The sequence below is a fragment of the Heptranchias perlo genome, chromosome 24, assembly GCF_035084215.1.
Source record: "Heptranchias perlo isolate sHepPer1 chromosome 24, sHepPer1.hap1, whole genome shotgun sequence".
Lineage (NCBI taxonomy): Eukaryota > Metazoa > Chordata > Chondrichthyes > Hexanchiformes > Hexanchidae > Heptranchias > Heptranchias perlo.
In genome coordinates this window covers 47,317,679-47,343,714 of record NC_090348.1, presented here as the reverse complement: position 1 = coordinate 47,343,714, position 26,036 = coordinate 47,317,679, and the positions used below count along the sequence as shown (strand labels likewise).

Sequence of the window (26,036 nt, the reverse complement as noted above, 5' to 3'; positions counted from 1 at the left end):
AGGTAATTGGCAAAAGAACCAGAGGGGAGATGAGGAGAATTTTTTTACGCAGCGAGTTGTTATGATCTGGAATGCGCTGCCTGAAAGCAGATTTGATAATGACTTTCAAAAGGGAATTGGATAAATACTTGAAAAGGAAATATTTGCAAGGCTATGGGGAAAGAGCAGGGAAGTGGGACTAATTGGATATCTCTTTCAAAGAGCCGGCACAGGCACGATGGGCCAAATGGTCCCCTTCTGATTCGATGATTGACTTCAGAGGATGAAATGAGCCTGAAACTGACGAGGCTGGAGAATAACAGTGTCAATTAAAGGGACCCTGTCATCATCTTCGATGGTAGCATTGACCCGTGCTGTGGAGACAGCTCAGGCACGATTCATCCCCCGGTGACTTATCCGAGCAGCCCACTCTTCAATATCAGCCTAGACAGTGAGTCTCCGCAGGCTGTTTGACCATGAAGAACATTACAGTGAGCCAATCATATCCTCACCAGGTGCCCCCACACATGCACCTTCCACCGGGGTAATTGGCTCATTCTTCTTTCCCTCTGTAAATCAGGCCAATTGTAACTTCCCTGTGATTGCCACAGACCAGAGATTGGAAGTGAGACCTTCATGGATTGTCTGGTTCTGGTTCACCCATTGAGCATGCTAACTGTAGAACTTTGCTTCATTAAAAGCTTTCTAATTTATCTAGAGATTCAAAGATGAAGTGGCAGAAATGAGGAGCTACTCAAGTTTAATCGCTGGTTTCTCTTGAACTCAGCTCTGTGTGAATATATATCAGCTGGTTGTTAAGAGGATGCATTGATGGGATGTGTGTGTATGAGTGAATCTGTGTGTGTGTGCTGCTTATTATGAGGAGGATTGCGGTGATGGGGTGTGTGTGTGTGTGTGTGTGTGTGTGCTGGTTCTTAGTAAAGGGGGCAGTGATCACGTTCTGTTGGACTATGTTATTTGAAGGCAATTGCCTGCTACCTAACTTTGAATTCAGATGTGTGATTTCATATATTCCATCTCGTTCATACTTCCATACAAGCCTATTGTTACTTTCTTTGGGTCTTTTTACCTTTTTTTTACTCTAGATAATTTTAGCCTCTGTGTCTCATAGCATGGTTGTAGTTAAGCCCTCACTCTCTAAATCCTGAAGTGTGTTTGTACTTGCCCTAATAGCCAGGTAATTTTGATAGCACGTGAAAGATAATGAACAGAAAGCCTTTCTTTAGACTGCGTTAGCCATCAGTTCCATGCCATGCCTTCACAGAATGGTCCTTCTCCTCAAGAAGTAGCACAATGACACCACACTAGATCTTCTTTAAGGCTTTACTTGCCACATAAATTTATTGAACAGTAAAGGAACAAGTAAATAAATAACAGAAACGTAACATATATTTTACAGCAGCTGTTAAACTTTGCTAGCTCCTCGTATAGTAATTGACAAACAGCTCACAACTCTCCGCTAAACAAATTGGAATCAATCTTCTTACATTGTGAGTCTTTTTTTTTCTCATTCTCATGTACTACCTTCCTTAGCTAATATCTTTAGAAGTCCCAGATGGGCTGTCCTCAAAGATTCCAGCTAAAATACCTCAGGTTGAACAGTGCAGGCTAATAAATACCCCAGAACTGGTACTGGGCTCCTTCACTTAAAATAACTGCCCACTAAACTTAAAATGAGCAAAAGGCCAGGAGAATGTGGAGTTTCACCTTAAATAGAGTAACTGAGGCATAAGCATGCAATTTTCACATTTCTTTTACAGTAATTTGAGTTTAATTTGCTTCATTTTAGCTGATCAGCACAAGGCACTCCTTAAACTTATTTACTTGGTACATTAACTGGGGCCTAGTTTGAAGCAGTAATAGGTTAATTAATTGGTTACTTAACAGTGTGATTAGCTGCTCTCTGGCTTTTTTATTTCTTGTAGCAGTTGGGCCATTGTGTAAGTTCAGACAGTCTAATTTGAGTTTAAAAGAGTTTAATCTTGAGCTGCAAGAAGCCAGTGGAGTGCAAAAGGCCAGGAGAGTGTGGAGTTTAACCTCAGGTGGAGTTCAGCTTGAGATGCAGTGAGCTTAAAATTATACTTGAAAGGTTAAACCACTAAGTTACGTTTGCTTTTATTACATTTTTAAGTTTTTTAAAAGATGAGTTTAATATGGGGAGGGACAGCTAAAGTTTGTGATGTGCAGTACCTGTGCAATGTGGGAGGTCCTGGATGTTTTGTGTGTCTGAGATGACCGCACATGCAACAAATATCGTCCCCCCCCCCCCCCCCCCCCCGCCACCCTGGACTGATGGCACTCAAGCTCAAGGTTTCTGAGCTTGAGAAGCAGCTGAGGACATGTTGAGGAGGCTGAAGGATTCTTGGATTGTACATTCCAGGAGGCAGTCGCCCTAAAAATTGGAGTAAGTTAGTATGGAAGGAAAGTGGAGAAGGAAGAGTAGATTGGAAGCAGTGCAGGGATCTCCTGAGAGTGCAGAATGGACAAATGGGTAGTTCGCTACTGAATACCTGCAACATCTGTTTCTGATTTCTGGTTGGGGCGGAGATTGCCTCATACAAGTGGTAGGTACCTTGTAACGATGATCAGGCCAGAGAGATCTCCTGGACTAGTTTCGATCGCTAAAGGAGGTTGTAGAGGAATTTTCCATTTTTATCCCCGCTAATTGGCCTAGGTTTTTATCTGGTTTTTCGTCTCTCTCAGGATATCACATTACTTTTGAGTGGAGTGGGGAGTGTATATGTTGAGATACACAAGACATTGCAGTTGTTGGAAGAGGCTGGATGGACCAATGGATCTTTATCTGTCCGTCATTGTTCGTATGTTCGTATGACAGTGACTACAGCTCAGGAAAGGACAACAACGAGCAAGAGCATAACACTGTGGAACAAGTGGTTGTGAAACAGGGGAGACTGAAGTATGGAAATGCAGTAGTAATAGGGAACTCCAGGAGAATAAACAGGCACTTTTGCAGTTGTAACCAAGGGTCCCAAATGGTGCGTTGTCTCCCAGGTGCCAGGGTAAGGAATAGGGACGAAATTAGGACCGTGCAACCTGTGTAATTGAATGGGGCGGCGCGCCTGTCAGGGACCCCGAGCGGATCCAGTGAAAGGACACCTCCACGGTGGTGATAGCTGATCCCTGATCATTTTGTCAACTATTTTTATATTACCTAGAAGATAAACTTCATTTACATAGCGCCTTTCATAACCTCAGGGCACGCCAAAGTGATTTACAGCCAATGAAGTACTTTTTGAAGTGTAGGAAACGTGGCAGCGAATTGGCGCACAGCAAGGTCTCAAAACACAGCAATGTGATAAATGGCCAGATAATGTTTTAGTGATGTTGGTCGGTGAATAACTATTGGCCAGGACACTGGGGAGAACTCCCCTGCTCTTTTTCAAAATAGTGCCATGGGATCTTTTACACCCACCTGAGAGGGCAGACAGGTTTCGGTTTAATGTCTCATCTGAAAGATGATGCCTCCAACAGTGCAGCACTCCCTCAGTACTGCACTGCAGTGTCAGTCTAGATTATGTGCTCAAGTCACTGGAGTGGGAATTGAACCCACAACCTTCTGACTCAGAGCCGAGAGTGCTACCATTGAATTACGGCTGTCACCTATACCCATAAAACATATCACAAATGCGCCTTTTCATGATCGTATGTGGAGGAGCGGGTCTATTTGGATAGCACTTTCAAACAGCTGACACAGGCACGATGGGCCAAATGGCCTCACTCGGTGCTGTATGATTCTATGAAATATGAAAGAACAACACGCAGTAGTATGGGGTGATTTTGCCCATTGCAGAGCAGATTGAAATAAAGACAAAGCATTTGGTCAAAATTTAGAATACATCCATGACTAAGGAAAGAGGCATGGATTGATTAAGTTCTGGGAAGTGAAGTGGGACAAATAACAATGTGTGAGTGGGAGAACAGTTGGGAAATAGCGATTGCAACATAGTTAGATTCAATTTTAAAATAGAAAAGGATAATGAAGAGTCAAAGATAAGGCTGGAAAAAAGGCAAAGTTCAGAGAGATAAAAGGAGACCTGATCCAATTAACTGGGCAGAAAAAAGTAAATGGATCATCGTTGGGAAATCTTCAAATATGAGAGTACAAAATAAATATATTCCTACACTGCAAAGTGGGGGTGGATCAAAGAATAGAGATCACTGGATAGAGAGATTAAAACTAATCTGAAACTTAAAAGGGAGGCATATGATAAAGTCAGGGCTAACAATTTGAAAAATAATCATAAAGAATATTGAAAGTGTAGTGAGGAAAATAGAGATTACAAGAGCTAAAAAGGCAAAGGTCACTGCGTGGCAATTTAATTACCCCGCCAGCATCAGGTAACTCAAATTAGACCGGGAATCGAAGGTGGGACCTCCCTGGTCTGTACATCTCTGAACGACATCACGTGGAGCTCTGAACTCCCACATTTAGAATACAAGAATTGTTAGAGACAGGAAAACGCCATTAAACCCAATATGCCAATCAAATGTCAACACATCTCAACCCCACTTGCTTACCTTCCCACCATATCCCTCAACCCTGCCTTCTCACCATATCCCCCAACCCCACCGATTCACTTTCTCACCATATCCCTCAACCCCACCTACTCACCACCTCACCATATCCCTCAACCCCACCTACTCACTTTCTCCCCATATCCTTCAACCCTACCCCTCAGTACCTTCTCTCCCCAGAAACACATTTAATTATCTCTTGACTTCATTTATACTGTCCGTTTCAATGTCCTTCCCTGGGAAGTTATTGCACAACTTGATTCCCCTTTGGGTGAAAATTTAGGTGATTTGCCGTCTTACTCCTGATTCCATTATTTCTAACTTGTCTCCCCTGGGATTTGAACCCTTCACCGCACTGAACTATTTGCCTTGATAGATTGTGCCGGGGGAATTCCAGCCATTTTTCCCCTCCTTGGACCAGAGGTGCAGGAGGTAACAGCGTAACAGCGATGGTCTCTTGCCGCCCTGGCTAAGATCAGTCAATTTAGTGCAGATCAGCCATCAAACCTGGGACCTTCCTGCTGTGTCTAGCTCAGCATCACACAGAAGAATGCATTCATTTTCTGAGATGTAAGCCTTCGGAATCTTTCAAATACGTCATCTTGCAGTCTCCTCGTTTCCAAAGAAAACCAGTCCAAATTCCTTAACATTTTCTCATCATCTTAACTATTGACACCCAGAATCATTTTGTCGCTCCCTTTTGTACCCCCTCAGGGGCAATAATATCCTCCTTCTGATGAGGTGCCTCGAATTGTCCTCTCTACTCCAGGCAGGGTCTGATCAGTACTTTAGACATCCACATGTTAAAAGTGTTCTGTATATCACATCTTAGTGAGGGAGTTTCTATACTGACTGTGTCAGCCGACGTGCTTTGTAAATTCTGCCTTGTATTCCACTGAGGCGGTCACAGTCCAGATGGTGCTTGTTTGCTCATTTGCAAGCAACAAAACAGACTCCGGCAAATGGTGCCGCATGCCAGGTCTGACTGTTTACATTGGAGAATGCTGTATGGCTGTAATTTTACACTGGCCCTCAGCACCTATGGATCAGGGGAAATCAGCTGGGGTTCCCAGTCCTGATTATTGTGCCATGACCTCTACTGTGGATGTCAGGTGAAAACAGGATTGGGCTCCACATGATATCCCTCACAGTGGAATAGCATGTTTTTTTTTTATATTCACACCCAGGATATGGGTGTCACTGCCAAGGCCGGCATTTATTGTCCATCCCTGGTTGCCCTTGAGAAGGTGGTGGTGAGCATTCTACTTGAACCGCTGCAGTCCGTGTGGTGAAGGTTCTCCCACAGTGTTGTTAGGTAGGGAGTTCCAGGATTTTGACAATGAAGGAACGGTGATATATGTCCAAGATGGTGTGTAGCTTGGACCCTCTACCCCTTTTGAAAGGGGAATCTCACCATTTAGACCCCTTTTAAAGAGTGGAACTTCCTATGAGGACCCCTTTGAAGAAAGAGTATCGCCCCATCAGGACACCTTCCAAAGTGTGAATTTCACCATCAGAGTCCCTTTTAGAGATAATGTCATCGTCAGGAACCCTTTTAAAGAGAGACTCGTAATGTTAGGACCCCTTTTAAACAGAGAGTCGCACTGTTAGGACCCCTTTTAAAGAGAGAATGACACTGTTAGGACCCCTTTTAAAGAGTGTAGCTTGGAGGGGACCTTGGAGGTGATGGTGTTCCCATACACCTGTTGCTCTTGTCCTTCTAGGTGGTGGAGGTCACGGGTTTAGGAGGTGCTGTCAAAGAAGCCTTGGCGAGTTGCTGCAGTGTATCCAGTAGATAGTACACACTGCAGCCACAGTGCATCGGTGGTGGAGGGAGTAAATGTTTACCTAGTGGATGAGGCTAGACTTTCTCATTGGTGTTATTTTAATGCTGGCCTTAACCTGTAATAATGCCAATCAAAAAATCTAGGCTTTGCAGACTGGTCTAACACATAAAGTGTGGTCATCTGACTTAGGGACCAATGGAACCCTGACCCAGGAATATTCAGCATCTTCAGGAGGGAAGGGGAGAAAGTATGGGAAAAAATATTTTTTGGATGCATTTAGTAGCTATACTTTTGCTAAAAAAAAAATGCCACAAGGACATGAAGAGTGTTATATGTCAGTCTTCTCAACAGGGACCTTACGCTTGTCATTGTTATCCAGTGCGAGCTGTGTTATTAGCTGTCAGACCTTGCACAGTCACCAAAATATTTTTGATTTTCAAACTGAAGTGAAGAGGTCTTCTCCTATAAGAAAACTAGAGAAACTTTGACATTGTACTCAAAGGACAGACCTAATAAGTTAGAATCTCACCATCAGGACCCTCTACCCCTTTTGAAAGGGGAATCTCACCATTTAGACCCCTTTTAAAGAGTGGAACTTCCTATGAGGACCCCTTTGAAGAAAGAGTATCGCCCCATCAGGACACCTTCCAAAGTGTGAATTTCACCATCAGAGTCCCTTTTAGAGATAATGTCATCGTCAGGAACCCTTTTAAAGAGAGACTCGTAATGTTAGGACCCCTTTTAAACAGAGAGTCGCACTGTTAGGACCCCTTTTAAAGAGAGAATGACACTGTTAGGACCCCTTTTAAAGAGTTACACCATCAAAGATCCCTTTTGAAGAGGAGTCCAACCATCAGGATGACTTTTTAAAAGTTTTGCCATTTTACCCGTGTCCTGAATCTATTAACTGTTGCTCCGATGTGGTTGTAAGATTGCAAAGGGGGAGGGGGGAGAGAGGGGAGGGGGGATGGGAGGGGAGGGGAAGTTGAGGGGGAAGAGGGTGGATGGGGAAGGTGAAGGGGGGAGGTGAATGGGAGGGGAGGGAGAGGTGAAGGGGAGGGGAGGGGAGGGAGAGGTGAAGGGGAGGGGAGGGGAGGGAGAGAAGAAGGGGAGGGGAGGGAGAGAAGGAGAGGGGATGGGAGAGAAGGGGGAGAGGGGATGGGAGGGAATGGGGAGAGATGGGAGGGGGGAGGGGAGAGATGGGAGGGGGGAGGGGAGAGGGGATGGGGAGAGATGGGAGGGGAGAGGGCATGGGGAGAGAGGGGAGGGGAAGGGATGGGGAGAGGGGATGGGACAGGAGAGAGGAGTGAAGTGGGGTTGGGACAGGAGAGGGGAGAGGAGTGGGAGTGGGGTTGGACAGGGATGGGAGGGGAGAGGAGTGGGGTTGGGACAGGAGAGAGGAGGGGGCGGGAGGGGGGAGGAGAGGAGTGGGATTGGGACAGGAGAGGGGACGGGAGAGGAGTGGGAGTGGGGTTGGGACAGGAGAGGGGACAGGAGAGGAGTGGGAGTGGGGTTGGGACAGGAGAGGGGACGGGAGAGGAGTGAGAGTGGGATTGGGACAGGAGAGGAGACGGGAGGGGAGTGGGGTTGGGACAGGGACAGGAGAGGGGATGGGAGAGGAGTGGGAGTGGGGTTGGACAGGGAGGGGAGAGGAGTGGGAGTGGGAGTGGGGTTGGGACTGGAGGGGAGGGGAGAGGAGTGGAGTGGGGTTGGGACAGGGAGGGGAGTGGAGTGGGAGTGGGGTTGGACAGGGAGGGGAGAGGAGTAGGAGTGGGGTTGGACAGGGAGGGGAGAGGAGTGGAAGTGGGGTTGGGACGGGAGGGGAGGGGAGAGGAGTGGAGTGGGGTTGGGACAGGGAGAGGAGTGGGAGTGGGGTTGGGACGGGAGGGGAGGGGAGAGGAGTGGAGTGGGGTTGGGACAGGGAGAGGAGTGGGAGTGGGGTTGGACAGGGAGGGGAGAGGAGTGGGGTTGGGACAGGGACGGGGGAGGGGGGGACACATGTCTCTGGTAAGTAAATGTCTGTTGCCGGGGCTCCTGCCATTTGTGACAGTGCGGAGCAGGGGCGGCGCCAGTGAACCGATAGGCGGGTCCAGGGGCTGGGCCAGCGAACCGGCCGGCCCGGAGTGAGTGGAAAGCGGGCCGGGGCCGGGCCGAGTGGGGCGGGGCCTGGGAGCCGGAGGCGGAGCGTTAGTTCCCATCCAGCCCGGGAGTGAGCAGAGCCGGGGCTCGTAGTTAGCGCTGGAATGTGAGGAGCTCCGGCCGGGGGAGGATGGAGCAGCCCCGGCCGCGGCCAGCGACACCACAGCCCGCCTCAGACTAGCGATGACACCGGACCCGGCGTCCGGCTTCCGTTCGGTGTCCGAGCGCTCCGGCCGGGAGAGGCCGAGTTGAGTGAGCCGCTGCCCCCCCCCCTCCCCCGGACAGGTCGCGAAGGATGTGGGAAGGGTCGGCCCCCGGCCCCGGCCCCGGGCCCGGAAGAACCACTGTCACCTATGTTTTTGTTTACAGCCCGAGCACCGTGAGCGCTGAGCCCAACCCGACTCCACCGGCCGCCGCCGCCGTGCACAGAGGACCCAAGCGCAAGCTCTACAGTGCGGTCCCGGGACGGACCTTCATCGTGGTGAAGCCCTACCAGCCCCAGGGAGAGGGCGAGATCCCGCTGCACCGGGGGGAGCGAGTCAAAGGTCAGTACAGTCCTCACTCCCTCTCACTCTGTCACTCTGCCTCTCACTCACTGTCTCTCTCACTCTCTCACTCACTCTGTCTCACTCTCTCACTCACTGTCTCTCTCACTCTCTCACTCACTGTCTCTCTCACTCTGTCTGTCTTTCACTCACTCACTCTGTCTCTCTCACTCTCACTCACTCTGTCTCTCTCACTCTCAGTCTTTCTCACACTCTCTCACTCACTCTGTCTCTCTCACTCATTCACTCTGTCTCTCTCTCACTTTGTCTCTGTCTCTGTGTCTGTCACTCTCACTCTGTCTCTGTCTGTCACTCTGTCTATCTCAATCTCAGTCACTCTGTCTCTCACTCTCACACACTGTCTCTCTCACGCTCTCTCACTCTGTCTATGGTGCTGAATGCTCTCAGTTTGTCACACTCTTTCACTCTGTCCATGGTGCTGAACACTCAATCTCACTCTCTCACTCTGTATCTTTCACCCTCTCTCACTATCTCTCACTCACTCTCTCACTCTGTCCATGGTGCCGAACACTCAATCTCACTCTCTCACCCTGTCCATGGCGCTGAACTCTCTCTCTCCCTCACGTTCTGTCTCTCACACTCTCTCACTCTATCACTCTGTCCATGGTGCTGAACCCTCAATCTCACTGTCACTCTCACTATGTCACTCTCATTCTCTGTCTGTCCTTGGTGCTGAACCCTCAATCTCGCTATGCCTCACTCTGTCACTCACCCAATCACGCTCACTCTATCACTGCCCTTTCCATGATACTGGACCCTCTATCTCTCCCCTCTCATTGGACTGAACTATATCTATCTCTCACTCTACCTGTCCCCTCTCCATGGTGCTGAACTAATTTTTATATCTCTCACCGTATGTCCTGCTCAGTGGTGCTGAAACTATATCTCGCTCTCACTCTATCTGTACCTTCTCCGTGGTACTGAACTGTATCTATCTTTCTATCCATCTCTCTCTCCCCTCCCTCCATCTGTCCCCTCTCCATGCTGCAGAACTCTCTATCTCTCACTCTGCCTCTCCCTTCTACATGCTGCTGAGCCCTCCCTGAGACTCAGTGCACCCTCATCCAGCTGTAAATTCTCTCGATTGCACAAAAAACACAATTACAGAATCAGATTCAATTCACTTTATAACTTGCCAGCTCCAATCTTTGGCCAAAATGTATTTATCAGTTCTTCATTTCTGCATCCTCCTTAAATGTCACATGCAGAGGTTCACTCTCATGGCAAAGATAAATTTGCTGTTTTTTCTCCTCCCTCTTTTCTATATTCTCCCCACCCATCCTATGTATCCCTTAATTTCATAGCGATTGGGAGCAGGGTTCGAGGTTCCCACTGCTCTATTCTGCTGTGTTCCTTTCCCTCTGTGTGTGTGTGTGTGTATTTGGTGTAAAGAGTGAGAGGCCAGCCATGCGTGAGCTGTTCTCAGACCCAGGGCTCTGCCACTCACAGTGTTTCATTCATTCTGGCTGCAGCAATGGGCTTGACAGGAGCTGCCTCACCTCAGCGCCCAGGCGCCGCTTTCTAATTGATGGCTCCAGCTGAAAGAGGCTGAGAGGCGGCTGTTCTTTTCCCAGCTCTCTGGGTTGGAGTGTTTTGTTCGTTTGTCAGTCAGTCAGGTTAAGCAAGCGGCAGGAACAAAAACTTTTAATTTTCTTCAGCATTGTGGCTTTCAGCTTGTTTGTGCTCGTTGGTTTAAGCTTGTTCATTTATTGACATCATTAACATTCTCTGTGTGTCTGCTTCTAGTTGCTTAACTCCTTCCTCTGCTGTAGAAAAGCAATGGTCTCAACCTACCTCTTGCAGTTGTATAACATCAGAGTGCATTCAATTAACCCTTTGCAATTGTCTAGAATATAGGGGATTCATCCAACCTTTTGAAGTTGTATTGTTTTTATGGGATCTTTGCCCAAACCTCACAGTGTGAGAGGGTTTCAACCGACCACTCACAGTTGTGTATTATGTGAGAGGGTCTTATGTTAACCCCTCACAATGTGTAGGGGGCAGAGTCTTGGCTGACTGCTCACACTTGTACAGCGCACAAGGAGTCACAGCCAACCACTCACAGTTTTCTCACACGAGTGCCTTAGATTAGTGTATGGAGAGGGTCTCACACTATGTAACTATGAAGGATTGGCTGAGACTATACACTATACAAGTGGATACATTCACATGTGATACAACAGCAAGGATTGAACTAAGAGCTCTCACACACTACAACTGTGAGAGGTCAGCTAAGATCCTTCTTTATGCATTATACAACTGTGGAGAGTTAGTCTATGACCCTCTCACACCTTATACAACTGCTAGGGAATGTCTGAGACCCTCTTAGACACCACAGAACTGCATTGGATCGTCTGAAACACTTTCATACACCATAGAACTATGGGGACCAACTGAGATCCTCCCTACTAACAGGCAAACTTTCTATTAAGAGTCACCAGGAAAACAAAACTTAATTATTGCCATCCCAGTTTTTCTGCTTCCCTCCATCTCATCCCATTTCCTTCCTGCTCTAATGCCTTCCTTCTCTCGGTTCCTCACTTCCTCCCACATTACCTCCCAAAATCTCTGTCTTTCACTTGCTGCTGTCTGTCTGTCTCATGCTCTTGCTTGCTGTCTGTCTGTCTCTCTTTCTCCCCCTCTCTTTCTGCCTTTCTCTCCGTCTGACTGTTCTCTCTGTTTCTATCCATCTCTCTTTCTCTGTAATACTCTCTCTAATTCTCTGTTGTCAGTCAAACTCGTACTCTCTGTTCCTCTATCTGTTTAGATCTCTGTCAGTCTCTGTCTCTCTCTCTCAGTCTGGTGGCAATCTTCTCCTAACTAGCCCCCATGAGCAAGCCTAGACTGTGAGATGTGGTGGGCTGTTTGACCATGCAGGGCATCGCAGCCGAGTTCCATTCTCACTTAACTTCCAAGCATGCACTCTAACTCAGCAGGGAATGGAAACCCTAGCTGATGTCTCCCCCTCCCTAGTCCAGTGAAAGAAAAGAAAGACTTGGATTTACAACCTCAGGACATCCTAAAGTGCTTTACAGCCAATGAAGTACTTTTGAAGTGTAGTCGCTGTTGTAATGTAGGAAACGAGGCAGCCAATTTGTGCACAGCAAGATCCCACAAACAGCAATGAGATAATAACCAGATAATCTGTTTTTAGTGATGTTGGTTGAGGGACAAATGTTGGCCAGTGGTGCTATGGCAACTTACACCATCTCGGGAGTGCATAGGCCCAATGCATGTCAGATACTCAGCACAGACCACCAGAGTTTAGAACTAGGATTGTGCAGGCTAGAATCTAATCGCAGGATTCAGGGGGTTTATACATAGAATTACAGATACCCAGAAGTGAGTTACAGGCTGGAATTGAATCAAGGGGTTTGGGTGGCTTATATATAGAATTACAGATACCCAGGAGTGAATTACAGGCTAGGATCTAATCGAGGGGTTCAGGGGGTTTATATATAGAATAACTGATACCCGGAGTGAGTTACAGGCTGGAATCTAATCGAGGGGTTCAGGGGGTTTATATATAGAATAACAGATACCCGGGAGTGAGTTACAGGCTCAAATCTAATCGAGGGGTTCAGGGGGTTTCTATATAGAATAACAGGCACCCAGGAGTGAGTTACAGGCTGGAATCTAATCGAGGGGTTCGGGTGGTTTATATAATGGATACCCTGGAGTGGCTGACCTCAGAAGGTCCCCAATTATCGTGCTACAGAGCCAGCACGGGCAGGAGGGTGTTATTACAGCATGGCACGTATATATAGGTGGTATTGCTGTGTGGATGAAACCATAATTTGCACTTATTTAGCACCTTTACCATAGAAGAACATCCCAATGCACTTTACAAAAGTATTTTCAGAAAAATATAGACTGAGTTAAAGAAGAAAATATTAGGAGAGGTGGCCAAAAGCTTGGTAAAAGAGATGGGTTATTAGGAGGAGAGGGAGGTGGAGAGGTTTAGGGACAGAATTCTATAGCATGGGGCCTTGGCGGCTAAAGTCATGGCCACCAATGGTGGGGCAAATAAGAGGGGAGATGCACAAAAGGCAAAAAATCAAAAGAATGGAGAGTTCGAGCGAAGTTGTAGGGCTGGAGGAGGTTTCAGAAATAGGGAGGGGCATGGCCATGAAAGGATTTAAAGACAAGAATTTTAAATTTAAGTCATTGGGGACTAGGAACCAGTGTAGGTCAACACAGGAATTTATAATGCCATCAATTGATACATGAATTGAGTTCAGATGTCAGATTTGTGATATGTTTTAGTTTGAATTTTACAAAGTGCACAGTGTATTGGAATATTAGTTTCTGCCTTGGCTCACTGGTAGCGCTCTCACCTCTGAGTCAGAAGGTCATGGGTTCAAGTCCATCTTCAGAGACTTGAGCACATAGTGCAGGCTGACACTAGTACTGAGGGAGTGCCGCACTGTCGCAGGGACCGTTTCTCGGAAGAGACGGCAAAACCGAGGTTCCATCTGCCCTCAGGTGAACATAAAACATCGCATGGCACTATTCGAAGAAGAGCAGGAGAATTCTCCCCGGTGTCCTGGCTAATATTTACCCTTCAACCAACATCACTAAAACAGATTATCTGGCCATTATCTCATTGATGTTTGTGGGATCTTGCTGTGTACAAATTGGCTGCCACATTTCCCTACATTACAGCAATGACTACACTTCAAAAGTACTCTATTGGCTGTAAAGCACTTTGGGATGTCCTGAGGTTGTGAAAGGCACTGTATAAATGCAAGTCCTTTCTTTCTATGTGTACTGTGAATTACAAGCTACACTCTACAAGTGGTATATTATAAATTGAACTTTAGAATGTTTATATATTGCAATATAGTTTCTGTTGCTTTGTTATATATAACCAAAATATCCTGTAGATTATAGTATGTAATACGATGGAGATTGCAGAGTGTACTCGATGTATAGATCCTTATAGTTCATATGATTTCACATATTGCATTAAAATTCAAAGCATGCATACTTCACTTATATATAGTGCAATAGGTGTAGGATGATGGACTGAATAGAATCTGTAAAAGGACTGCCTGTCCCAGCACTGCCTGTATATAAAAGGACCAACTGTGCCAACACTAACTGTGTGTATAAAAGAACTCACTGTGTGTGTAACAGGACTGAACTGTGTGTGTAACAGGACTGAACTGTGTGTGTAACAGGACTGAACTGTGTGTGTAACACGACTGACTCTCCCAGGACAGACTGTCCCAGTGCTGACTGTGTATGTAACAAGACTGACTGTCCCAGCTCTGACTGTGTGTGTAACAGGGCTGAGTGTCCCAGTACTGACTATGTGTATAACAACACTAACGGTCCCAGCACTGACTGTGTATTTCAGGACTGACTGTCCCAACACTGACTATATAAAAGGACTGACTGTGCCAACACTGACAGTGTATGTAAAAGGACTGGCTATCCCAGCATTAACTGTGTGTATAACAACACTGACTGTCCCAGCACTGATTGTGTGAAACAGAACTGACAGTCCCAGCACTGACTGTGTGCGTTTCAGGACTGACTGTCCCAGTACTGACTGTGTGTATAACAGGACTGTGTCCCAGCACTGACTGTGTGTGTAAAATAGGACTGACTGTCCCAGCACTGACTGTGTGTGTTTCAGGACTGACTGTTCCAGTACTGACCGTGTGTATAACAAAACTGACTGTCCCAGCACTGACTGTGTGTATAACAGAACTGTGTGTCCCAGCACTGACTGTGTGTATAACAGGACTGAGTGTCCCAGCACTGACTGTGTGTATAACAGGACTGAGTGTCCCAGCACTGACTGTGTGTATAACAGGACTGAGTGTCCCAGCACTGACTGTGTGTATAACAGAACTGTGTGTCCCAGCACTGACTGTGTGTATAACAGGACTGAGTGTCCCAGCACTGACTGTGTGTATAACAGGACTGAGTGTCCCAGCACTGACTGTGTGTATAACAGGACTGAGTGTCCCAGCACTGACTGTGTGTATAACAGGACTGAGTGTCCCAGCACTGACTGTGTGTATAACAGGACTGAGTGTCCCAGCACTGACTGTGTGAACAGGACTGACTGTCTCAGCACTGACTGTGTGTATAACAGGACTGACTGTCCCAGCACTGACTGTGTGAACAGGACTGACTGTCCCAGCACTGACTGTGTGAACAGGACTGACTGTCCCAGCACTGACTGTGTGTTTCAGGACTGACTGTCCCAGCACTGACTGTGTGTATAACAGGACTGAGTGTCCCAGCACTGACTGTGTGAACAGGACTGACTGTCTCAGCACTGACTGTGTGTATAACAGGACTGACTGTCCCAGCACTGACTGTGTGAACAGGACTGACTGTCTCAGCACTGACTGTGTGAACAGGACTGACTGTCCCAGCACTGACTGTGTGTTTCAGGACTGACTGTCCCAGCACTGACGTGTGTATAACAGGACTGACTGTCCCAGCACTGACTGTGTGTATAACAGGACTGACTGTCCCAGCACTGACTGTGTGTTTCAGGACTGACTGTCCCAGCACTGACGTGTGTATAACAGGACTGACTGTCCCAGCACTGACTGTGTGTATAACAGGACTGACTGTCCCAGCACTGACTGTGTGTTTCAGGACTGACTGTCCCAGCACTGACGTGTGTATAACAGGACTGACTGTCCCAGCACTGACTGTGTGTATAACAGGACTGACTGTCCCAGCACTGACTGTGTGTGTAATAGGACTGATGGTCCTCTCGGGTCCTGGCAGCTGCACGGGTCTCTGACTAGACCAAGGGGTTCAGGTTGTTCTGTGCTGGCCCCAGCGCCTCCTGACACACAGTTGGTCGAAATCCCAAAGTAAACTTGTCGGATTCACAAAGGCCTGCAGCTGGGGAGGCCGTTTCCCAGATCGCGACCACAGTGAATCCAGTGATTTCTTTGTCGCTGGCTGCGCAGAGTTTGCATACAGGAAGTCAGTGGCCCTTGAGGCAATGCAGAAGGAGCTTCAGGGCTGCAAATAAAATTGGGGCAGTGTTGGTGCGAGTGGGGGTCCACCACCTGTTGCCATTAATCTTGTGCTCTACAGACAAGAAGCCAGTTCACTGTACTGAAAGGGGCTCCTCCTGTGCTGCTAAAAATCTTGATTTCTCATCCAATTTACGATGAATTTTTATTGCATCAATTTCATTAGCAGCTTGGCAATTCAGGGGGGAGTCATACACACACTGAGACACACACTCTTACTCACGCACACACACACTCATGCACACACAAACACACACACAGGTAGTGGTTATGTTACTGGACCAATAATACAGAGAACGTGAGTTCAAATCTCTCCATGGCATTTTAAAACTTGAATTCCATTTTTAAAAGAGCAATAAAATCTGGAAATAAAAAGCTGGCACCAGTTAAAGTGGCCATGAAACTGTTGGATTGCCATAATACCCCAACTGGTTCACTAATGTTCTTAAGAGAAGGAAACCTGCCGTCCTTACCCGATCTGGCCTATATGTGACTCCAGTCCCAAAGCAATGTGATTGGCTTGCAACTGCCCTCTGAAATGGTCTAGCAAGCCACACAGTCGTATCAAACTGCTATTGCAAATTAAGAAGAAGGCCCACCACCACCTTCTCAGGGCACCAAGGGATGGACAATGAATGGCCTTGCCAGTGAAGCCGACCTTACCAGACACACACACAGACTCCTGCAGATTAACAATAATTTGAAACATAAACCCTTAGATCTACAGTCTTCCCTCCTCCTCATGCATGCCTGCAGTAGTCGAGCAGACCCTCTTGTCTTTCCCTCAGTTAATTTTTCTACAGCTTTCTCAATGTGCAGGTTGGCACAAAGTCAGATCTGGGAATTCTTCACGAGAATGAAATCTCAGCTTGTTGGTGTGGCCCAATCAGGTGGGTCTCTCTCTCTCTCTCTCAGCCCCAGATGTTTAGGGGCCCTGATAACCCTCAATATAGTTCAGGGTGTAGCAGGTGGGGCTGTAGTTTGATGGTGGGTATCCAGTATTATTAGCCACAGAGGCTTGAGGCCGTCTAAGCCCCTGAGATGTTTAGAATGACTATGTGCCACAGTGGAATCCTTTCTATGAACTCTGCGCAGGACTCAATGCCCCAGAATTTATGGTAATAAGGTGGCCTCCCTCTAATGAGATTGGAGCGCTTCAGTAACCGCATCCCCCCACCCCCCCACCCCGGACACATCTGGAATGGGCGCTGAAGGGGGGGTCCTATGTAAAAAGTATTTTTTTCTCCAGCAAGGCCCTCACCTTCCAGCAGCTTACCTCCTCCTTCAGTGGAATTTGGCCTCAAAGGCCACTTATTCATTCTCAGTATGTGGACATCGCTGGCAAGGCCCAACCCTAGAGCACACTTAAGAGTCGACTACATTAATGTGGGACTAGAATCAAATATAGGCCAGACTGGGTAAGGACGGCAGGTTTCCTTCCCATTAGTGAACCAGTGGGTTTTTATGACAATCTGACAGCTTCATGGTCACACTTACTGATCCCAGCTCTTTATTTCCAGGTTTTTTTTGAACGTAATTTAAATTCTCAAACTGTCATGGTGGCATTTGAACTTGGGTTCTCTGGGTCCAGGCACCTGGATTACTAGTACAGTAACATAACCACTACAATACCGAACCTGTTGTCTTTCCTCCCCTCCCTCACGCCCAAAAAAGCTGCAAGTAAAGGACTAGCAAAACTCAGGAATGTTGGAGCAGGTTGGGGCTTGAAAATGAGTAGACCACTTACCCACCTTCTCACCAAATCCCTCAATCCCACCTACCCACATTCTCACCAAATCGCTCAAGTCCACATACCCACCATATTCCTCAACTCTACCTACCCAGCTTTTTACCATATCCCTCAACCTCACCTACCCGCCGTATTCCTCAATCCCACCTACCCACCTTCTTACCTCAACCCCACCTACCCACCTTCTCACCATATCCCTCAATCATCAGCAAAGTGATGGCAGGTACCGTTGACTGTGCTATCAAACGGCACATACCAATAACCTGCTCACCGATACTCAGTTTGGGTTGCACCAGGACCACTCGGCTCCAGACCTCATTACAGCCTTGGTTCAAACATGGACAAAAGAGCTGAATTCCAGAGGTGAGGTGAGAATAACTGCCCTTGACATCAAGGCAGCAGTTGACCGAGTGTGGCACCAAGGAGCCTGAGTAAAATTGAAGTCAATGGGGATCGGGGGAAAACTCTCCAGTGGCTGGAGTCATACCTAGCACAAAGGAAGATGGTAGCGGTTGTTGGAGGCCAATCATCTCAGCCCCAGGATATTGCTGCAGGAGTTCCTCAGGGCAGTGTCCTAGGCCCAACCATCTTCAGCTGCTTCATCAATGACCTTCCTTCCATCATAAGGTCAGAAATGGGGATGTTCGCTGATGATTGCACAGTATTCAGTTCCCCTCAGATAATGAAACAGTCCGTGCCCGCATGCAGCAAGACCTGGACAACATCCCGGCTTAGGCTGATAAGTGGCAAGTAACATTCACGCCAGACAAGTGCCAGGCAATGACCATGTCCAACAAGGAGGTATTGCTGCAGTTATATAAGGTATTGGTGAGACCGCACCTGGAATACTGCATACAGTTTTGGTCTCCATACTTAAGAAAAGACATACTTGCTCTCGAGGCAGTACAAAGAAGGTTCACTCGGTTAATCCCGGGGATGAGGGGGCGGACATATGAGGAGAGGTTGAGTAGATTGGGACTCTACTCATTGGAGTTCAGAAGAATGAGAGGCGATCTTATTGAAACATATAAGATTGTGAAGGGTCTTGATCGGGTGGATGCAGTAAGGATGTTCCCAAAGATGGGTGAAACTAGAACTAGGGGGCATAATCTTAGAATAAGGGGCTGCTCTTTCAAAACTGAGATGAGGAGAAACTTCTTCACTCAGAGGGTGGTAGGTCTGTGGAATTTGCTGCCCCAGGAAGCTGTGGAAGCTACATCATTAGATAAATTTAAAACAGAAATAGACAGTTTCCTAGAAGTAAAGGGAATTAGGGGTTATGGGGAGCGGGCAGGAAATTGGACATGAAGCTGAGTTCGGATCGGTCAATGCCCTGTGGGTGGCGGAGATGGCCCAGGGGCTATGTGGCCGGGTCCTGCTCCGACTTCTTGTGTTCTTTAGATTTGTGGTTGGGATCAGATCAGCCATGATCTTATTGAATGGCGGAGCAGGCTCGAGGGGCCGATTGGCCTACTCCTGCTCCAATTTCTTATGTTCTTATGTTCTTATGTTCTTAAGAGAGAATCTAACCACCTCCCCTTGACATTCAATGGCACTACCATCGCCGAATCCCCCACCATCAACATCCTGAGGGTCATCATTGACGAGAAACTTAACTGGACCAGCCACATAAATACTGTGGCTACAAGAGCAGGTCAGAGGCAGGGTATTCTGTGGCAAGTGACTCAACTCCTGACTCCCCAAAGCCTTTCCACCATCTACAAGGTACAAGTCAGGAGTGTGATGGAATACTCTCCACTTGCCTGGATGAGTGCAGCTCCAACAACACTCAAGAAGCTCGACACCATCCAGGACAAAGCAGCCCGCTTGATTGGCACCCCATCCACCACCCTAAACATTCACTCCCTCCACCACTGGCGCACCATGGCTGCAGTATGTACCATCCACAGGATGCACTTCTTTGACAGCACCTCCCAAACCCGCGACCTCTACCACCTAGAAGGACAAGGGCAGCAGGCACATGGGAACAACACCACCTGCACGTTCCCCTCCAAGTCACACACCATCCCGACTTGGAAATATATCGCCGTTCCTTCATCGTCGCTGGGTCAAAATCCTGGGACTCCCTTCCTAACATCACTGTGGGAGAACCGTCACCACACGGACTGCAGCGGTTCAAGAAGGCGGCTCACCACCACCTTCTCAAGGGCAATTAGGGATCGGCAATAAATGCCGGCCTCGCCAGCAACGCCCATATCCCATGAACGAATAAAAAAAAACACCTATCCTTCTCACCATCTCCCTCAATCCCTTCTCCTTCTAGGTACACATCTAAATGGGTGGGCACAAAGCTGATCCTGGCAATGATCCAGCTGAATCTCACTGGGTCGTAAAATCCACCCCACACTCTCTCTTTTTATTACTTGCTTAGTTATTTTATACCTAACCACACAATTGTATTCTCCATCTACTTGCCCACCCAGTTAGTACCCCAGACACAGATTGGGCAGTACTTAATCTTCTGCAGGTTAAATATTTAGAACAGTTGCAGGTCCATATCTCAGACAGCTGTCTTGCTCACTTTTAATTAACCTTTCGAATTATCTCAGCCATGAACATTGATTCATTTATATACTTACTGAATGATTCATCGGCCCAAGGTACAATATATTTTAAACGAGTAGATTGCATGTCTACAGCAGCACTGACTTTGTGTTTATAGCAACCAGAACTGATTGTCCCGGCATTAGCAGAGTGGGATATATCAGAGAGTGTTACTTTGAAAGTATGGGATCCATCAGAGAGTTGTAGTGAGGGTGTGAGATATATCACAGAGTGTTAATTTGAGGGTGTGGGGTATTTCACAGTATTACAGTGAGGGTGTGGGATATATCTGAGCGTTACGGTGTGGGGTATATCGGAGAATTACAGTGTGAGGTATATCAGTATTACAGTCAGGGGTGTGGGGTATATCAGAGAGTTACAGTGTGTGGTTTATGACAATGTTACAGAGGGATGAGGGATCTATCAGAGAGTGTTACAGTGAGGGCTGTGAGTTATATCATGGTTAATTGAATTGTTAGGCTTCAGTGTGACGGTAGGGATCTCCTCTGTGAGATGTATTTAGAATTCACCACCTGTGTCCTGATCTCTGACGCTGGCTCTTGCTGTTAATGATGGATGAAGTGGCCACTTGCCAGACATCACTGACTTTAATGGAATTCCTTATATTTAGTTGGCTGCATAAATTTGTCCTATTTTAGAGTTGCATTCTCTGCAAATTTGGGATTAACTGCAGTGGGCACTCTTCAGTGAGAGATTCCCTTCCCTTCAAACTGCAGCATTGAAGTAAAGCTACTATATCGAGGCTCTTTATGTAACCTGATGGATACAGTCTCTGCCAAGTCAGTCAAACAGACTGCAAGGTCCCAGATCAACTCATGTTTCTGCTGATCTCAGCCAGGGCACTAGTCCAGGGCAGTAGAGTTAGTCTCAGTGTCCCTTGATTGGGAAGGGGGGAGAAAAATCAGTCAGGGGTCCCACTCCTGATCACTGATCAGTAACCTCCCATTTGCTCCTCATCCACACATCGTGTATGGCCGTAGGGACAGGACGGCTATGCTTTGACAACCCCTGCGATCAAATAATCTTACGATGCTCACAAACTGAAGCTGAGACTTGAAGAATGTCTGCTTTGATATGCTTATAGAAGCTGAAAGTCAAAGTGCACCCCATCAGGACAGATAGGAGAGAAGGAGACTAACAAGAACGAAAAGTACTATTCATGGTTTGCATCACACCAGAAAAAATACCACCACCGCAACAGCACCAAAATCACCACACAGCGCTGTGTGAGGTGGTGCAAACATGGGACAATCAGATCAGGATTAGAGGGCATAGTTACAGAACTCACACCCTCAAATTAGAGATTCAAAAAGCCCCTAATCCCTCCAAAAGGATAGCAGGTGTGGAACAGACTCCCAAAGATTCAGAGTCAATTGGCACCTATAAAAGAAGCTGGATTAATATCTATTGAGAAGCGGGAACTGTGGGTTAGAGAGATACCGGTGGGAATGCTTATCGGAGTGGGGTCATGAGTAAATGACTATTCGCAAAGTCAGATATCAGCGGGGGTGCTGGTTGGGTGGTCTGTGATCGAACAATCAAATGTAGACTCAGGATGGAGTAGGACTGATTCCTCAGTCAGGACTTTCTGATGTTTTTATTCCATTAAAAGTAATATTTCACATTTTTTACATTGCCACTTGCCTATAAATCTTATTCAAATTTGAATTTCTTGCCTAAGCAGTTGTAGAAACAGAATCTATTTTGAAGTGTAGCATATAATTTATTTTCAGCTCTTAGCTCTGTCCATGACTTACAATGTCCTCATGAAGGATGTAAATGCTGGGGAATTGATATTCAATGTCAACATCAAACACTCCCAGGGCAGGTACAGCACAGGTTAGATATAGAGTAAAGCTCACTCTACACTGTCCCATCAAACACTCCCAGGGCAGGTACAGCACAGGTTAGATATAGAGTAAAGCTCACTCTACACTGTCCCATCAAACACTCCCAGGGCAGGTACAGCACGGGTTAGATATAGAGTAAAGCTCCCTCTACACTGTCCCATCAAACACTCCAAGGGCAGGTACGGCATGGGTTAGATACAGAGTAAAGCTCCCTCTACACTGTCCCATCAAACACTCCCAGGGCAGGTACAGGACGGGTTAAATACAGAGTAAAGCTCACTCTGCATTGTCGCATCAGGATACCTTAACTCTAGCCTCAGGAGAGGATCCTTATGAAATCAAAGTGATATTTTCTAGTTCCCTCACAAATCTGTGGCCCCTCCGATTGAGTGTCAATTTAAGGGCTGAAAGTCTATGTACAGCAGGGGTGTCAAACCGGGATCACTGTCAGTGCGCCTGATTTTGTATCCCTGGGTTTTCCAATGGGGATGCATTGGTGGCGCATGAGGTTTGCGTTGCTTCACGACGAAGTCTCATTACAGCTCTCATGTGGGCTGTGTCCTGGCTCTGCCAAGAATTCCAACGAGTCTCGCCCTTGGAGTCTGGCCAGCTCTGTGCGCCTTTGAAAGTTGGAGAAAAGCTGACTCCTGCAGGCACACTACAACTGGAAGCAGCTTTAAAACTGTCCATACTGACCTTTTGATGAGATTAGTCCTCATTTTCTTTTGGTTTTGGCTTCTTAGCATTGCACCAGTGCATTTATTTAGTTTCACCCCTACCATTCGGAGCACATTGCTTGATATCTGCTGATCTGCCTATTCCCTTCCCACCCGCGCCGCCCCCCCCCCCCCCCCCCGCCTCTGGATGCGAGCAGCCCTCTGCCTCATCCCAACACGAAACATAGCAGAAAATGCCCAATCTAAAATTGGGCCATCAACAGCAGCCACTTTAAAAGCTGCCCCCAGCACGCTTCTGCTCCCGCCCAGGAAATCGGGACCTCTACACTGCCATTGTGAGACTCACATCGCGCTGAGAGCGCACCAGCTGCATTTAAATCAGGGGATGGCAGAAAATCCTTCTGCACTGGCAGTGGAAAATGTGCCAGAAGTGGAAATTCAACCCCCTAGCGTTTAGAAGGTTGGGGAGTGATCTAATTGAGCTATTTAAAATGATATAGCGATTTAATAGGATAGATGCAGAGAAAATATTTCCTCTGGTGGGTTTATCCAGAAAAAGAGGGCATAACCTTAAAATTCAAGCCTAGGAGTGAAATCAGGAAGCACTTTTTCACACAAAGGGTAGTGTAAATCTGAAACTCTCTCTCCCCCAAAGGACTGTGGACACTGCGGGTCAATTGAAATTTTCAAGACTGAAATTGATAGATTTTTGTTAGGTAAGGGTATCAAGGGATATGGTGCAAATGGGGTTGAGATACAGATCAGCCATGATCTAATGGAATGACAGAACAGACTCGAGGGGCTGAATGGCCTACTCCTGTTCCTATATTCCTGGTGTCCATTGTTGCTGAATTAAGGGCAGTTTGTGCTGTTCTCCCATGCCACCAGGCAAGAGATAGCAGGTGGCCCAAAATAGGAACCTTACAGGTGGAGGGAGTAGAGTGTGATTAAATCAGTCTGGTTTGGTTTTGAACCCTGGCCCTGAGCTGAAAAGTCAGTTTTCCAAAAGATCCGAGAGCTGCCAGAGTCCTTCAGATTTGATTTTCAGATGTCCATTCATTCAAAGGCATCCTGGTATTGTTCATTTATTGCTGTTTGTGAGACGCTGTGGAAAACAGCTCATACATTTTCAATATAAAGCACTGAACTTTAAAAATATTTCAAGGGGTGAAATTTAATGCAGAGAAGTGCGAAATGATACATTTTGGCAGGAAGAACGAGAAGAGGCAATGTAAACTAAATGGTACAATTCTAAAGGGGGTGCAGAAACAGAGCGACCTGGGGGTATATGTGCACAAATCTTTGAAGGTGGCAGGATAGGTTGAGAAAGCAGTTAAAAAAGCATACTGGATTCTGGGCTTTATTAATAGAGGTATAGGGTACAAAAGCAAGGAAGTTATGATGAATCTTTATAAAACACTGGTTCAGCCACAGCTGGAGTATTGTGTCCAATTCTTTTTTTTTATTTGTTCATGGGATGTGGGCATCACTGGCAAAGCCAGCATTTATTGCCCATCCCTAATTGTCCTCTGGGCACTGCACTTTAGGAAGGATGTGAAGGAGTTAGAGAGGGTGCAGAAAATATTTACTAGAATGGTTCTAAGGATGAGGGACTTCAGTTACATGGATAGACTCGAGAAGCTGGGGTTGTTATGAGGGGATGTTTCCCCTTGTGGGAGAGACTAGAACTAGGGGCCACAGTTTAAAAATAAGGGGTCTCCCATTTAAGACGGAGATGAAGAGAATTTGTTTCTCTGAGGGTCGTGAGTCTGTGGAACTCCCTTCCCCAGAGAGCGGTGGAGGCAGAGTCATTGAATATTTTTAAGGCTGAGTTAGATAGATTCCTGATTAACAAGGGAGTCAAAGATTATAGTAGGTAGACAGGAAAGCAGGGTTGAGGTCACAATCAGATGAGCCATGATCTTATCAAATGGCAGAGCAGGCTCGAGGGGCCGAATGGCCTACTCCTGCTCTTAATTCGTATGTTCGTATGTTGTTCTCCTTAGAGCAGAGAAGGTTGAGAGGGGATTTGATAGAAGTGTTCAAAATCATGGCAAGTTTACATAAAGTAAATAAAGAGAAACTGTTCCCATTGGTGAAAGGGTTGCGAACCAGAGAACACAGGTTTAAGGTGATTGGCAAAAGAATCAAAGACGACATGAGGAAAAACTTATTTACACAGCGAGTGGTTATGATCTGGAATGCACTGCCTGAAAGGATGGTGGAAGCAGATTCAATCAAGTCTTTCAAAAAGGAATTGGATAAATATTTGAAGGGAAAAAATTTGCAGGGCTATGGGGAAAGAGCGGGGTAATGGGACTAACTGAATTGTTCTTACAAAGAATCGGCACAGGTTTGATGGACCGAATGGCCTCCTGCTGTGCTGTAACGATGCTATGATTCTAAGTATTTTGAGCACTTTAAATGTGGTAATTCTATATAAATGCATGTGTTCATGTATTATTATTTGTTGCATTCCAGTTTAAGATGCCACTCATCTTTGTACGATTCTGTTTTTGTGTGGGCTAACCATAAACTTCTAAAACCTAAACTTCATTTTAAATATAATCTAATGATGTGGAGAAGTTAGTTATTGAGATCACATGATGTGGAGGAGTTAGTTATTGATGTTTGATAAGAAACATATGAAACATATGAAATAGGAGCAGGAGTAGGCCGTATGGCCCCTCGAGCCTGCTCCGCCATTCAGTAAGATCATGGCTGATCTTCGATCTCAACTCCACTTTCCCGCCCAATCCCCGTATCCCTTGATTCCCTTAGAATCCAAATATCTATCGATCTCAGTCTTGAATATACTCAACGACTGAGCATCCACAGTCCTCTGGGTTAGAGAATTCCAAATATTCACGAACTCTGAGTGAAGAAATTCTTTCTCGTCTCAGTCTTAAATGTCCGACCCCATATCCTGAGACTGTACCCCCTAGATCTAGACTCTCCAGCCAGGGGAAACATCCTCTCAGCATCTACCCTGTCAAGCCCTCTCAGAATCTTATATGTTTCAATGAGATCACCTCTCATTCATTTAATCTGCAGAGAGTATAGGCCCATTATAAGAAACATACGTTGATGAAGTGGAGGAGTTAGTATTGGTGTTTGATGAGATGGAGG

General features: G+C 46.6%; 1 protein-coding gene across 7 annotated transcripts in view; it reads left to right on the top strand.

Moving 5' to 3' along the window:
- The window catches only part of shank3a (SH3 and multiple ankyrin repeat domains 3a), a 777,353-nt gene that overhangs the window by 440,346 nt on the left and 310,971 nt on the right, over positions 1 to 26,036 (top strand). For all 7 annotated transcript variants that reach the window (XR_010967116.1, XM_068005245.1, XM_068005243.1 and 4 more), the window contains one exon: positions 8,832 to 9,007. Coding sequence is in view for 6 of the 7 variants with exons in the window: in XM_068005245.1 (XP_067861346.1) it covers positions 8,832 to 9,007 (176 nt within the window). In the remaining variant the exon portion in view is untranslated. The remainder of the gene's footprint in view (positions 1 to 8,831; positions 9,008 to 26,036) is intronic.